The sequence below is a fragment of the Myodes glareolus genome, chromosome 19 (assembly GCF_982192425.1).
Source record: "Myodes glareolus chromosome 19, mMyoGla1.1, whole genome shotgun sequence".
NCBI classification, from domain to species: domain Eukaryota; kingdom Metazoa; phylum Chordata; class Mammalia; order Rodentia; family Cricetidae; genus Myodes; species Myodes glareolus.
The window spans coordinates 63,677,646-63,691,561 of record NC_142044.1 but is presented as its reverse complement, the minus strand read 5'-3'; the positions used below and the strand labels follow the sequence as shown (position 1 = coordinate 63,691,561).

Sequence of the window (13,916 nt, the reverse complement as noted above, 5' to 3'; positions counted from 1 at the left end):
GGTGTGGGAAGTCTTCTGTATGTATATGTGTTGCTTTTATTGGTTAATGAATAAAGAAGCTGCTTTTGGCCAATAGCTTAACAGAATATAGCCAGGCTGAAAGAGATAGATACAGAGAGAGTAGGGAGAATCAAGGAGAAGCCATGTAGCCCCCAACAGACGCAGACGCTGGGCAGAACTTTGCCACTAAGCCACAGCCATGTGGCAATACACAGATTAATAGAAACGGGTAAAATTAAGGTGTAAGAGCTAGCCAATAAGAAGTAGAGCTAAGAGCCGGGCGGTGGTGGCACACGCCTTTAATCCCAGCACTCAGGAGGCAGAGGCAGGAGGATCTCTGTGAGTTCAAGGCCAGCCTGGTCTACAATAGTTAGTTCCAGGACAGGCTCCGAAGCCACAGAGAAACTCTGTCTCGAAAAAACAAAACAAATCAAAAAAGGGAGGTAGAGCTAATAGGCCAAGCAGCGATTATTTAGGGGGTCTGGGCAGCCGGAATGAATGAGCAGCCTTTCTACAACAGAAAACAGTGCTCAGGGCAAGACTCCACACTTAGTCAAAATCACTTTATTTAGTAATGCGAAAATCTTTCAGCTTTAAGTCTTTGCCAAGTGAGAAGATAGCTGGACATACGTCCTCCTCTGAGAATGTGTGGACATGCCCATAGATGCTTCTGTGTTAGCATCATCACAGCCCTGCTTCCCTTAATGCTCACATCTTGAGTAAAATGTTCCCTGAGTGTGATCCCCTCTCCCCAGGACTGCTCCTCAGACTCCAAAAATGACAGGTCTTTGAGACTGAGTATCTCACTACCCGACAACATGGAGTGGCTCTGGCTTGTAACCTTGACCCTGTGCGAGACACTTTTGTGGGCAGATGGGGTTAGCTGTCCGGCAGTTTCTCTTCAGAGTTCTGCGTTTTCACTTGGAAACACCTGGGAGGTAAACATGGTTGCATCAGATGCTGACCTACTCAGGAGGGGTAAAAACTCTACTTTCTCTTGAATTGTATTCCATGCAGTGCTGATGGCCTCTGCAGAGGGTGGCACCATGGTGCTGGCTGCTGGGATTCCTCAGGGAGGAGCTGCAGGCTCCGTGCACAGGTCACTGCCTCTGTGGTCAGATGGACAGAGGAGCCTGCCCACCACATTGGCAGCAGCTGCTCTAAGGAATGCGTACCGTTTACTGGGAAAACTGCTTGGATGTTTCTTGGGAGCTAAACAATTCATGGCTCCATTTCATGACACCATTCTGGCTCGCATTCCGAGTTACTGTTCTGCACTGTGTCTGTGAGTATGTGTAAGCGTGTTTTTGTACATCCTGTATAATGTCTGTGAGTATGTGTAAGTGTGTTTTTGTACATCCTGCATAATGTCTGTGAGTATGTATAAGTATGTTTTTGTACATCTTGTATAATGTCTGTGAGTACGTGTAAGTGTGTTTTTGTACATCCTGCATAATGTCTGTGAGTATGTATAAGTATGTTTTTGTACATCTTGTATAATGTCTGTATAATGTCTGTGAGTACGTGTGTGTTTGTACATCCTGTATAATGTCACTTTTTAAAGCAAGATCAGGCAGGCTGGGGAGACCCTGCATGGACTCTGGGCAGGTACTGTGGGCTGCCTGTGATCCCAGAACTCACACTAGCTATAGAGCTGGCCAAGGGCGGGCTTCAACTTCTGACCCTTCCGCCTCCACCTCCCAAGGACCGAGCTTACAGGTGTGTGCCACTGTGCTCAGTTTATGTGACACTGAGGAGTGAACCCAGGGCTTCCTGCTTGCTGGGCAAGCGCTCCACTGTCTGCGGCATCTCCCGACCTCCTCACCTCTTTCTGAAGCTCAGGTGCTGTGATGGTGTTTTCTCCTGGATCCGAACAGAGGTGAAGCTCAGGGCCTTGGTCCTACGAGAGAAACAGTTCTGTCAGTGAGAGACGCTCAGCTCCCCCAATGTCCCATGGAAGTTCTTCTGTGCCTTATATTTCCCGAGGGTCACAGACGACCCAAAGGGCAAAGATCTGACACCATTTCCCTGAGCCGGGAGCATCAGGCAGGCTTTCTTTTGTGCCTTTTTACAGACTTGTAGGGTATCATGACTTGCTGGCCAGAAAATCAGGTCTCTGGTTCTGGATTTTGTTCCCACAATGGACATACCTTGTGGCTGGCTCCTGCCTATGAAGGAGTCTTCCAACGGCTACTGGTCACTTTGAGATTCTTCAGGACCACACTGCAGCCCTCATTTGTGAGTGATCCTAAGCCATAAATGATCAGGAAAGGCAGGTGGCTTAACAGTTTCTTTTGTGTGCCTGTGTGCGTGCGTGTATAAGCACACATGTGTATGTGATATGGAATGTCCTTCTGTATGCTGTGAATATGTTTTATTACCATTTGTTAATAAAGAAACTGATTTGGCCAATAGCCAGGCAGAATAGAGCCAGGCAGGAAATCCAAGCAAAGATAGAAGGAAAAAGAAGGTGGAGTCAGGGAGACACCAGCAGCTTCTGGGAAAGCAGGATGTGAGCCTTGTGGTAAAATATAATTTAAGTTGTAAGAGCTAGTTAATAATAAGCCTGAGATAATAGGCCAAACAGTTTGCAATTAATATTAGGCCTCAGAGTTGTTATTCGGGAATTGGCGGGCAGGAGAGACACCTCCAGTTACATGTTTGTGTGTGCATGTGGAGGCCAGAGTTGATGCTGGGTGTCTCCTTTTATTACTCTCTACCTTTTTCTTATTTCTTTTTAAATTACGTGTGTGTGTGTGTGTGTGTGTGTGTGTGTGTGTGTACATGTCATGGTATGTGGAGATCAGAGGACTGGGACTAGCTTCTCTCCTTCCTCCACGTGACCCTAGGCACCTAACAGGTCACTGGCCTCAGTGGTAGGCATCTTTACTTGCTAAGCGGCCTTGCTGCCCCCTTGCCATATTCCTTGAGACAGGGTCTCTGAACTTGGAACTCACTAATTTGGCTAGATTGGGTAGCTGTCAAGCACCAGGGCTTTTCCTGTCTTCAGTTCCCATACGTCACCAGGTCCAGCTTCACACGGTGCTGGGATCCAAACTCAGGCCCTCAGGCTTGTACGGCGAGCACTTTGCCATGGAGCCTTCTTTAGGGGAAGTTAGGAACTAGCCATAGACAGCACCATCAAAGAACTGTCACAAAGACCTTAGCCCTTTAACATAGAACATGTTCTGAGGGCCGGGTCACTCGGCATGCATGAATTTTGAGTCTGATTGCATCACCTGAGTAACACACACTACAAACCCTCCCTGGTCACCTTCTCTGACCCAGTCTTTAAAATTGCAATTTCGGCCCCATTTCCTACAGCCTTCCCCTCGTAACATTTCTTCCTATCTTCTATCACCACTAAATTTCACTAGTTTCTTTCTGTTCTTTCTTTGCCACTTAATGTGTGTGCGTGCATGTGTGTGTGCACGTGTGTGTGTGTGTGCGTGCGTGTGTGTGTGCGTGCGTGTGTGTGTGCGTGTGTGTGTGTGTGCACGTGTGTTAAGCCAGGAGAGGGTCTCAGAGCCCTTCCCTAGCCACTCACTGTCCTTCAGAAAGCCTCTCTGTAGATCCAAGTCTCACCCTTTAAGGTATGGTTGGAAGCCTCAGGGATTTTCCCATTATGCCCCACTTCTCCTCCCCTGGAGCTGGGTCATGGGTCACATCTGTGCTCAGTCTGTTATGTGGATGAGGGATTTGAACTCCAGTCCTCATGATTATACAGCAAGTGCTTTTAATTGCTGAGATGTTTCTCCAACCCGATTTGTTTAGACAGGGTCTCATGTAGCCCAGAGTGGCTCCAAACTCACCACATGACTGAGGATGACCTTAAACTTCGAGTCCTACTGCCTCTGCCTCTGCAGTGCTGGGATTATAAACCTGTGCCACCAAGCGCTAGGTAACAAATCACTGTTCACTGTCTTAACCCATTTTCCAGAAAAGTGCCTGGACCATAGTACGGGCTTGCTTGGTGACTGTGGTTGGTGAGTGAATCCTAGTCCTGTTCATTTCTCATGTGACCCTCTCGACAATGCACCTGACTATAGACCGCCTACCATAGGCCATTATCTTTCTTCTTTCCTCCTCCTCTTACTTTTCTTCTTCTTCTTCTTCTTCTTTCTTCTTCTTCTTCTTCTTCTTCTTCTTCTTCTTCTTCTTCGTCTTCGTCTTCGTCTTCGTCTTCGTCTTCGTCTTCTTCTTCTTCTCCTTCTCCTCCTCCTCCTCCTCCTCCTCCTCCTTCTCCTCTTCTTCTTCTTCTTTTCTTCTGTGTGTGTATGTGTGATTTTTGAGAGAGGGTTTCTCTGTGTAGGCTTAGCCACAGAGGGTGTCTCTGTATAGAACAGACTGGCCTTGACCTCACCAAGATCCACCTCCCTCTATCCCCTGAGTGCTGGGATTAAAGGTGTGCACCACCACCACTTGGCCAGTCCCTTATTTTTCAAGGCAGCCCATCCTATTCTGTTTCCCTGTCAGCCTTTGTACATCTCCCTTTCCCCAACATTGTTTCTGATTATTTTCCTCATTGCTTGCCTGACTGAACTTTTTGAGGCAGGATCTTGTTATATGGAGCAATCTGGCCTTGACTCAGCATCACTCTGCTAAGGCTCTCCCGTCCCTTTCCTGGGATCCGTGCGTAGCACACAGGTGCCATGTCGGGTGACTTGAGGAAGTCTGTTCTCTCGCTCCACAGTGGGTCCCACAGCAGGCACGTTCAGTCGCTCGTCCCCCCATCAGCCCCATTCTCTGCGTTATGATAAGCTTTCCCTGTGATTTGAATAGAGGCCTGGGCAGACGGCTCAGTGGGTAAGAGCACTGGCTGCTCTTCCAGAGGACCTGGGTCTGACTCTCAGTACCTACATGGTAGCTCCCAACCATCTGTTACTACAGTTCCAGGGGATCCAATGCCCTCCCTGGCACACAAGCAGAGCACAGACTAATATACAGGCAAAACACACACACTCTCTCTCATTCATATATATATATATGTGTGTATATACACACACACACACACACACACACACACACACACACACACACACACACACACACTTTAAATAACTAAACCCCATAGCTTTAACAGAACATAACTTCATTTCCATGGCCCTAACAGAACTTTGCTCTGCGGTGAGTCAGCACCTCACCTTTTCTAGACTGTCCATCCCTTTCAGAGGCCATCCTTCTGGGTATGTAGCATGGCTGCAGTCACCGAACTAGGAGGCAGAGGCAGGAAGACTGCCACACAGTCAAGGCCAGCCTGTGCTATATAATGAGTTTCAGGCCAGTCAGAGCTACACAGTGAAACTGTTTCAAAGAATCAAACGGTCACACCTTTTCTTTACGAGTTCTATAAATTCCCACCCTTAGGTCCTCGTCATCAAAGATACATCCTGAAATCTGCTGCCCTTTTCTTTGGTTTATTTACCACAGCCAAGAATTATAAAGTATATTTCCTGCCCCTGTTGGAAATGTGGGGATGGTGGCACAATCAGGCAGGAAGGCCAGGAGCTCAAAGTCACCCTGAGCTGTATAGCAGTCTGAGGCCAGGCTATGTGAGTTCCGGTGTTGGGGGAGGGGTGCAAAATAACTTAGGAAGTACAGGCACCTGTTGCCAAACATGATGACCTAGGTTCAATCCCTGGAAGTCACATAGAAGAAGGAGAGAACTGGTTTTTGTGAGTGGCCTCTGAGCTCCATATCTAAGCCATGACACATGTGTGCCAACACACATTCACATGCATCCACATCCAAGTCATGACATGTTGCCAACACACATCCACTTGTACACACATGCAAGCATGACACATGTGCACCAACACACACCCACATGCACACACGTCCAAGTATGACACATGTACACCAACACATATCCACATGCACACACACATCTAAGCCATGACACATGTGTGCCAATACACATCACATGCACACACATCCAAGCACGACACATGTGCACCAACGTACATCTACATGGACACACATCCAAGTCATGACACATGAGTACCAACACACATCCACAGGTACACACACATCTAAGCCACAACACATGTGCACCAACATACATCTACATGTACATACATCCAAGCCACGACACATGTGCACCAACATACATCTACATGCACACACATCCCAGCCATGACACGTGTGCTAACACACATCCACATGCACAATTAAAATGAAAAGGCGAGGCAAGAGAACAGGGCATGGTGATGTGCACTTGTAACCCCAGGACTCAGGAGAAGATACAGGTAAATTTCCTGAGTTGAGGTTAGCCTGGTCTACATAGTAAGTTCCAGACCAAGTAAGACCTTGTCTCAAATAAAACAAAGCAAAAAATTTCAAAACAATTTCAAGTTTTAAGAAAAAGTTCCCAAGGGTGTTGTTGGGTGGTTTTTGTTGTTTGTTTGGACTGGGGATCTATCCAGCGCTTGTGCACACCAGGCAGGAACTCAAACGCTCTAACAGACTGACCTGTATTCCCAGCCGGTTTAGAAGAATGTGGAGACCCTGAAATACCGACTTGTCTTGGCTGTGGAGCATTCTGACTTTAGTGAAGGAACAAAGACCCAACAGGAGCCAGGTATGGTGGTGCACACTGTACAACAGTGCTCGGGAGGAGAGGCAGGGACACTGGGCTTTTGAGGCCTGCCTTTCTACACAGTGGGCCCTAGTGTCCTAGGCCACTCCGGGCTATGTAGTGAGTCTCTGTCTTAAAACAATGAAACACAGGGCTGGAGAGGTGGCTTAGCAGTTAAGAACACTGACTGCTCTTCCAGAGGACCAGGGTTCAATTCCCAGCACACACATGGCAGCTTACTGCTTCTGTGATTCCAAGATCTGACACCTTCACACAGACATACAGGCAGGCAAAACACCAATGCAAATAATATAAAAAATTATATAGAACAAAACATAAACCAAACAAAAAGCAACTCTCAGAGAAGCTCACACCTGAGTTCTGGGGTATTCTTAACTGTCTGAATGTTCCTCTTAAACCTCATGCTTAAACCAATATTAAAATATTTTTTATTAAAGCTGGGCTCAGGGATGCATGCCTTTAATCCCAGCACTCAGAGGCAGAGGCAGGCAGATCTCTGTGAGTTTGAGGCCAGCCTGGTCTACAGATACTATACCAGCACACTAGAACTACACAAAACATTTAGAAAGCCAAATCAATTAACATAGAAAAAGACCCAACAGAGCCTCACTTGCCTGGATGATGCTCACAGTGGAGGAGGCACATGGCTCTTCTGGGCTGGGGCTGCCAGTGCTTTCCTTTTCTAAGGCCTCAGGGGTTCTCAGCGGCTTCTCGGGTGCTTCTGGATTGGAAGAGGCTTCTTCTAAGGGATCCCTGGGGCTGCGGGGTGAACCCTCTTCAGAGGCTGGAGGGCTGTGGGGCTCACTGCCTGAGGCAAGCCTGGGGCTTGGAGGGGCTTTGGGTGGTGGAGGCCGACTAGGGGGTGCCGACATCCTCTGGATAGAGACTCCCTTTTTGCTCTGCTTGGCTCCTTCACTCGCGGTTCGGGTGCGAATGACGACTTGTTGGGGGGAAGGCTGCTCTGTCAGGGTCTGACCACTGCCCAGGGATGGAGCTGGGGAGCATAGGGCGGCTTCCTCCTGGGATGTAGGAGACGGTGGGGCCTGGGTGGGGCCGTTGCAGGCTGGTAGAGGCTCTTCACCCTCTGAAGACCTTGCTTCAGACTGGCCTTCCTCCACTTCCTCATCTTTTAAGGACTCCTTGCTCTCACATATCTCTTCTTCATCTGCGGCCTCAGAGGCCAGCACCTCTCCAGAGGCTAAGACAGACTCGCTCCCACTGGTCACAGAGAGAGCCGAGGGGCTGGTAGGAGAGGTCACAGGGCTGGAGGCTGTAGAAGTTCTAACTGGGGGAGAGATGACTAAGGAGCGCCTGCTGCTGCTGTGGAAAGAAAAACAGTGGGATTCAGCAGGGCACAGGTCACAGGATGGCTGTCACCTAAATGACCACAGGGATTATCACCCACACAGACGAGAGCAGCTTAAGGCGGTGTGAGAAAGTGGGCACACCTGTCAGCGAAGCGCACCAAGAATGAAGGAAGAGGTTCATTTCATCTCCACCACAATCGCAGCTTCATAGCAGAATGAAAAGAAACAGAGAGTGGCTCCAGAGACCCTGAAAACACGTGGTCTGACCTGCCCCAACCCTGCTGTGTCCTGTGCGGGAGGGCGGGAGGAGGAGAGACACTTGCTTCTCATCCTGAAAGGGGTGCTTGTGTAGTCTAAGCCTTTCCAGCAGACAGTAAGTTTAGAGGCTCGAAACAAGAAAAGAGCTGTTATTCTTTGGCATCCTGGGACATCAATGGAGCTGACCATAAATCTGGGGAGAATGGACACAGAGCTCCGGCTTTCAGTGCTGGAGAAAAGAAAATGGAGTTCTTGTAACAAAAGAAAACATGTCTACGAAGGTCTACATTGACCCATTAGTAACTGTTAGTAATTCTTCTTGACGTCTCTAGTCCTCCCTAAATACGAGCCCCATTCCTCTCGGGTCACAGGCCAGTCTCACTGCCGCCTTGCAGACACACAGGCCATGACGTGTCCTTGCTGGATTCCCCCAGCTCCTTATCTGTCATCACTGCCTGTGGAGACGGCTTTCTGGATCACTCCGTGCTGTAAAACACGCCAGGGGTGGTCGAGCTGCCTGTGCTGCCAGACCCACAACACCCAACAGCACACCTTCTCACAGAAGGAGCCGATGCATTTTAAAGACTTCAGCGGGAGCAGTCGTATTCCGAGGGACACTGACTAGGATGAAGGTCACACGAAGGACAAAGACACAACAGACAGAAGTGGCCGAAGAGCCAATGCAGACGGGCAGATTTTGACGTGAGTGTAGTTATAGGATTGGAATCCAGAGTAACAACAAAAGCCTTAGGTAGATCATTTCTTCAGAGAAGGTTAAAGAGTTGAAACGCAGGAAAAGAATCACCAGGGGTGTCACAGAGCTGGAACCCTGAACTCTCCGGCAGCACCAAAGGCCGCTCAGGAGAGCTAGCAATGCAGAGCTGCAGAGACTCTCAGCTAGGGCCTGGAAGACAGCCAGTGGTCCAGAGCACATGCTCACCTTTGGCGGAGGTGGGACAGAGTAAGTGAGGAAAGACAGGGGCGCATCAGCTATGTTTACAGCAAGCAGTCCTTCTCCTTCCACCCCGACTCCCCAGGACAAGGTAGCGTAGGCTGGCCTGAAACTCTGCATCACTATGTGGCCAGGATCGTCTCAAATTTATGACTATATTGGCTTATGCTCCCAAGACCAGGGGGTGCCACTGTGTCTGGTTACAACAGCTGGTCACCTAAGTTTGGTGGTAGGTATATGATTGTTTATCATTCTTCATCTTTAGGAATGTATTGGAAATGTTTGAAGAAAAGAAAAATAATTTCCATGGGGGCACAGAGTAAACAGCAAAGACCTAGAGTAAAAAGGCAGGGCCTGGCATGTGGGATGAAGCTGCTGAGTATGTCCACACAGGACACAAGACAAGCAGTCTCATGGGCTCACCTCGACAGTCCCTTCACCACAAAGACTTTGTTGGAATGTTGCTTCTCCAGTTTGCTCATCACTTCATAGAGACTGTGGTTCAGCTAGAGTCAGGAAGAAAGCAGAGATGCTAGACAAATCCGGGCCCGCCGCCATCCCCTCCCCATCAGCTCTCCCAACCCAAACCTCCTCATCTCTCCAGCACTGCCACTGCCTGGCCCCACCCAATACCCTTCCTCCTTGGTCCATCGTGCCGTGCCCTGAGGGCAGCAAAGGCAGCTTTCTCAAGGTGGGGTTTGGCTTGAGGCTGTCACTTGTTTTGGGTGACCCAGGGAATGAAAGCTCAGGTTAACATTAACTAAGTAAATCCTAAGTTAGCAGGAAACTGGGAAGGAGTCTGTGCTCCCTGTGAACACAACATGAAAACAGTACAGATGCTGTAATCTCACAGCAGGAGACCTCACGAGGTCATGTGCTATGGCTGCCTGTCATGGAGACTGGTCCTAAAGCACCCACCTGAAACAATGACCCATGCCCAATTGCTCTCCCCACTGCCCAGCAGCAGCTCTGGTCACCTCAAGTCCCTCGCACACCCTCACCTCCTTACTCACTTACTGAACTGGAGCTTGCGTTCAGTCAGTTAAGGAAGATGGAGAAGATGCCCTGGTAGTGTGCACAAGATGTGTGTTTCACTAGCACTCAACACAAACATTTCGTTAGGCAATAAAAGTCAAACTCTGCGCTCCCAACATGACTGCCTAAAGACACAGTGTGGACAAGGCCCACCATGGATTCCCTAAAGAACCCCACTGAGGAGTCTCTCACCTTGCTCATCTCTCTGTAGAACACATCTCTCAAGTTGGAAATGTTTTGGAAGACGGTCACATAACAGCCGATACGACTACAGGGAAACAAACAAGCGTGGGTAAGGGAAGTAGGGCCCAGCTACCCACCAACCAGGCTCTCCAGAGAAGGGCATCTGGCCTCCTGGATGGAGAGGGTCTGGAATCTACTCATGGCGGCCGGGCCAGGAGTGCTGACAGGGGAGGGGAGACAGCATTAGCCCGGCTGACATAGAAGTTATCTGGCTGGGTGTGGTGACGTGTGCCAGCACTCTGAGGTCAAGGCCAGCCTGGTCTACAGAGTGAGTTTCAGACCAGCCAGGGCTACACAGTGAGGCACTGTTTAAGAAAGAAAAAAGTTATCTGTTTTGGGTTCTGGGGTGGTAATGTAGAAACTGCTTTGCAGAATTTTTAAACAACTATAAGAATATAAGGCGTGTAATTATAATTATTAAAATAAGGAGCTGTTCTTTTTGTTTCAGCAATACATGGAGTCTATGTATGTATGTGTGTATTTTGGCAGATTTCCCCTATAAACGAATCTGCAAAGTTTATATCTGTGACAAGGAAAGACCATGCAGAGGCTCCTCCATCTTGTATTCCTACTGCAGCCACTCCAGGTTTAACGAGTATCTGCTCTCCTAGATGGAGAATCCTGACCTGAGGTCAGGATGGCCTAGCTAACTGTTCATTAGCCTGTTTGTGTGGAAACCCCCTCCAGCTAACTGCTTTTGTTAATTGCTTGCTTCTGCAAATCCCCATCCCGGCACCTGCTGAGCAAGATGCTAGAACATGGTTTCTGCCTTTAAAAACCCCATATTCTGGACACTCAGGGCTACCCTTTGGTCCCCAAATACCTGGGTATGGCCCCAGCCAGCTGGAATAAAGGCTTTCAACTGGCTAAACCGTTTGAGCAGTCCTCTCTGGTGGGTTCCCCGTGGCACTTAGGAAGAAACTATGTGTTTCTACTTTGTTTAAATTTGGAGTAACATGGGGCATGATGGCACACATCTTTAATCCCAGCACGCAGGTAGCAGAGGCCAGGCTGGTCTACAAAGTGAGTTCCAGGACAGCGAGGGCTGTTATATAGAAAAACCTTGTCTCCAAAACAAAACAAAACGAACAAACAAACAAAAAATCGGAGTCACATAAATGCAGTCAATAAAAAGAACTGTATCCTAACATCTTAGCACGGTGGCCATGTCTGTAATCCTGGCCCGTGGGAAGTCCAGATGGGAGGATCAAAAGTCGAAGGCACCCTGGGCTACACTGCTGGACTCTGACTTAAGAAAGGCTACAGACAAACTAAGCAGTACAATCTGCTGTAATCTTATGAGAGCGAACGTGGTGTAATGAAATAACATGCAAATGAGTTTCAGTCCCTGTTTCTCTTCCACTGCGGAAGCTTTGAATCTAGAACACTTCTGTCGACCACGAAGCCTTGGCACATTCGTTAGTGCAGACGCCTGTGAACCGTGACGGTTTAAAAGCACACGTCTGTGCAATGGAATGTGGATGACAAAGCACTTTACTAGACAAGATCTCGCCTACCCAACACCACCTGGTCCTCCAACCCAGAAAAGCTGGTGGGGCAAGGATGGCTATCTGTGTCACAAGTCTAGGGAGATAAGGATGCTTGCCTAATCACACAGCAAATTAGTGGCAGTGCTGAGGCTACAGGGCTCTTTCCATGAGGCACCATATGTGGACGGCAGGTGGCTTTGTACCCCACCGGCCTAAGCAGCTGGCCCATACTGGATGTCAGTCATTACCTGTTGTAAAGAACAGGCAGCTCCTCCAGCAGCTCCTGGTTCAGATCTTCAAACACACCCTGGGCTTTGCTGAACTCTTCTTCTGCCTGCGTGACAGATGAGAGGTAGAGGCTGCCTCTGTCACCCTCACCCCCTCTCCTCTCCCTGCCCAGACCTGAGTCCTCCTCCGCCTCAGGACTCTGACTGCCCTCACGGTAAATGTCCTCCAGAACACAGGAATCCATCAGGCCTGCCCTCATCTTGACCTGCCACCTCTGGGGATAGGGCAGGTTTTTTTGCTTGTTTTTACCTTGGCAGTCTTAGCCTCATCTTTCTTCTTGGCATTCTGCACGGCCTCCAGGTGGTGTCGGGCACTATCATAGTCAACCAGTTTCCGGCCCCGCTTGGCAATTCTCTCCTAGTCCAGGGTGATGAGAAAGGGTATAGACGCGACTCACTTTCCAGGATGGTAATAGAATACCAAGCAAAGAAACAAGATTCTTGGATTTTACCACTGAATTGTGCAACCTGTATTAAGATTTAAAACTGGTTCAGCTTCTAGGAGCAAGGCCCTTGAACATCCCACTAAACTGAAAGTCAGGATTCTGGGTTTTAGCCCCTATGTACCACTTACTAGCCTTGTGGTCTAGGGTGGGGGACATCTCTTTTTGAATCTTGGCAGCCTCACCAACCCTACACAAACATTACTCTATGACCAGACGCTGAGCACAAAGCACTCTTAGGGAGTTTGTGTGGTCATCAAAACCACAAGCTGTTCTGGGAGCAGACCCTACCCTGCCTAGCTCCCCCGCCAATGTGATCTTCCATAGTTCACACTCCTGTTTCAACATGGGGTTGCATGAGATGTCTCTGTGCTGTCCAGGATAGAAAGCAGATCAAGGGTCTGGAGAGATGCAGAAGACCTGGGTTCAGTTCCGCGTACCAGATGACTGACAGCCACCTCTAACTCCAGTTCTAGGATAATTTGACTCCTTTTTCTAGTGTGCAGGCACCTGCGCTCATGTGGTGCGCATGCTCAGGCACACACACAATTAAAATAAGTAAATGGATCTTTAAAAAAGGAGAAGGCTAGGTGTGGTGGTGCATGACTTTAATTCTAGCACTTGAGAGGCAGAAGCAAGTAGATCTCTGTGAGTTCAGGACCAGCCTGGGCTACTCTGTTGGCTCCTTTTAGGTCAACCTGACATAAGCTAGAGTCATCTGAAATGAGAAACCTTAAAAAAATGCCACCATTAGATCTGGCTGTTGGGCATTTTTTTCTTAATTAGTGATTCATGGGGAAAGGCCCAGGTCACTGTGGGTGGGGCAATCCCTGGGCTGGTGGTCCTGGTTCTATAGAAAGCAGGCTGAGCAAGGCATGAGGAGCAAGCCAGTAAGCAGCACCTCTCCATGGCCTCTGCACCAGCTCCTGCCTCCAGGTTCCTGCCCTGATTTCCTTCTATGATGAACTGTGATGTGGAAGTGTAAGCCAAATAAACTCTCCCCTCCCCAACTTGTCATGGTGTTTCACTGCAGCGAGAGAAACCCTAAGACGGCTACACAGTAGGACCCTGTCACAACAACACACACAACAACAACAAACCAAACAAACAGAGAAAACCACCAGTGATATAATTCAGCTTCTGCTTAGCCACACAGCATAAAACTACCTCGGAGTGCTTCTCCTATGTTCTGAAGAGCTGAAGCTTATTTGGAAGCCCATGGTGGCTTCCTCAGTCCACAAGCAGCACAGGGCTAGCAGAGTAGATGATTAATAAACCAAGTGGGATGAATAACAGCCCTCCT

General features: G+C 48.7%; 1 protein-coding gene across 1 annotated transcript in view; it reads right to left on the bottom strand.

Moving 5' to 3' along the window:
- Nucleotides 1-549: 549 nt before the first annotated feature.
- Nucleotides 550-13,916, bottom strand: part of Bin2 (bridging integrator 2) — a 28,636-nt gene continuing 15,269 nt past the window's right edge. The window contains exons 6-12 of the mRNA XM_048446313.3: nucleotides 12,421-12,528; nucleotides 12,132-12,217; nucleotides 10,343-10,418; nucleotides 9,539-9,621; nucleotides 7,213-7,918; nucleotides 1,826-1,900; nucleotides 550-931 (exon numbers count right to left, since the gene is read on the bottom strand). Of these exons, the coding sequence (XP_048302270.3) occupies nucleotides 902-931; nucleotides 1,826-1,900; nucleotides 7,213-7,918; nucleotides 9,539-9,621; nucleotides 10,343-10,418; nucleotides 12,132-12,217; nucleotides 12,421-12,528 (1,164 nt within the window). The 3' untranslated portion in view covers nucleotides 550-901. The remainder of the gene's footprint in view (nucleotides 932-1,825; nucleotides 1,901-7,212; nucleotides 7,919-9,538; nucleotides 9,622-10,342; nucleotides 10,419-12,131; nucleotides 12,218-12,420; nucleotides 12,529-13,916) is intronic.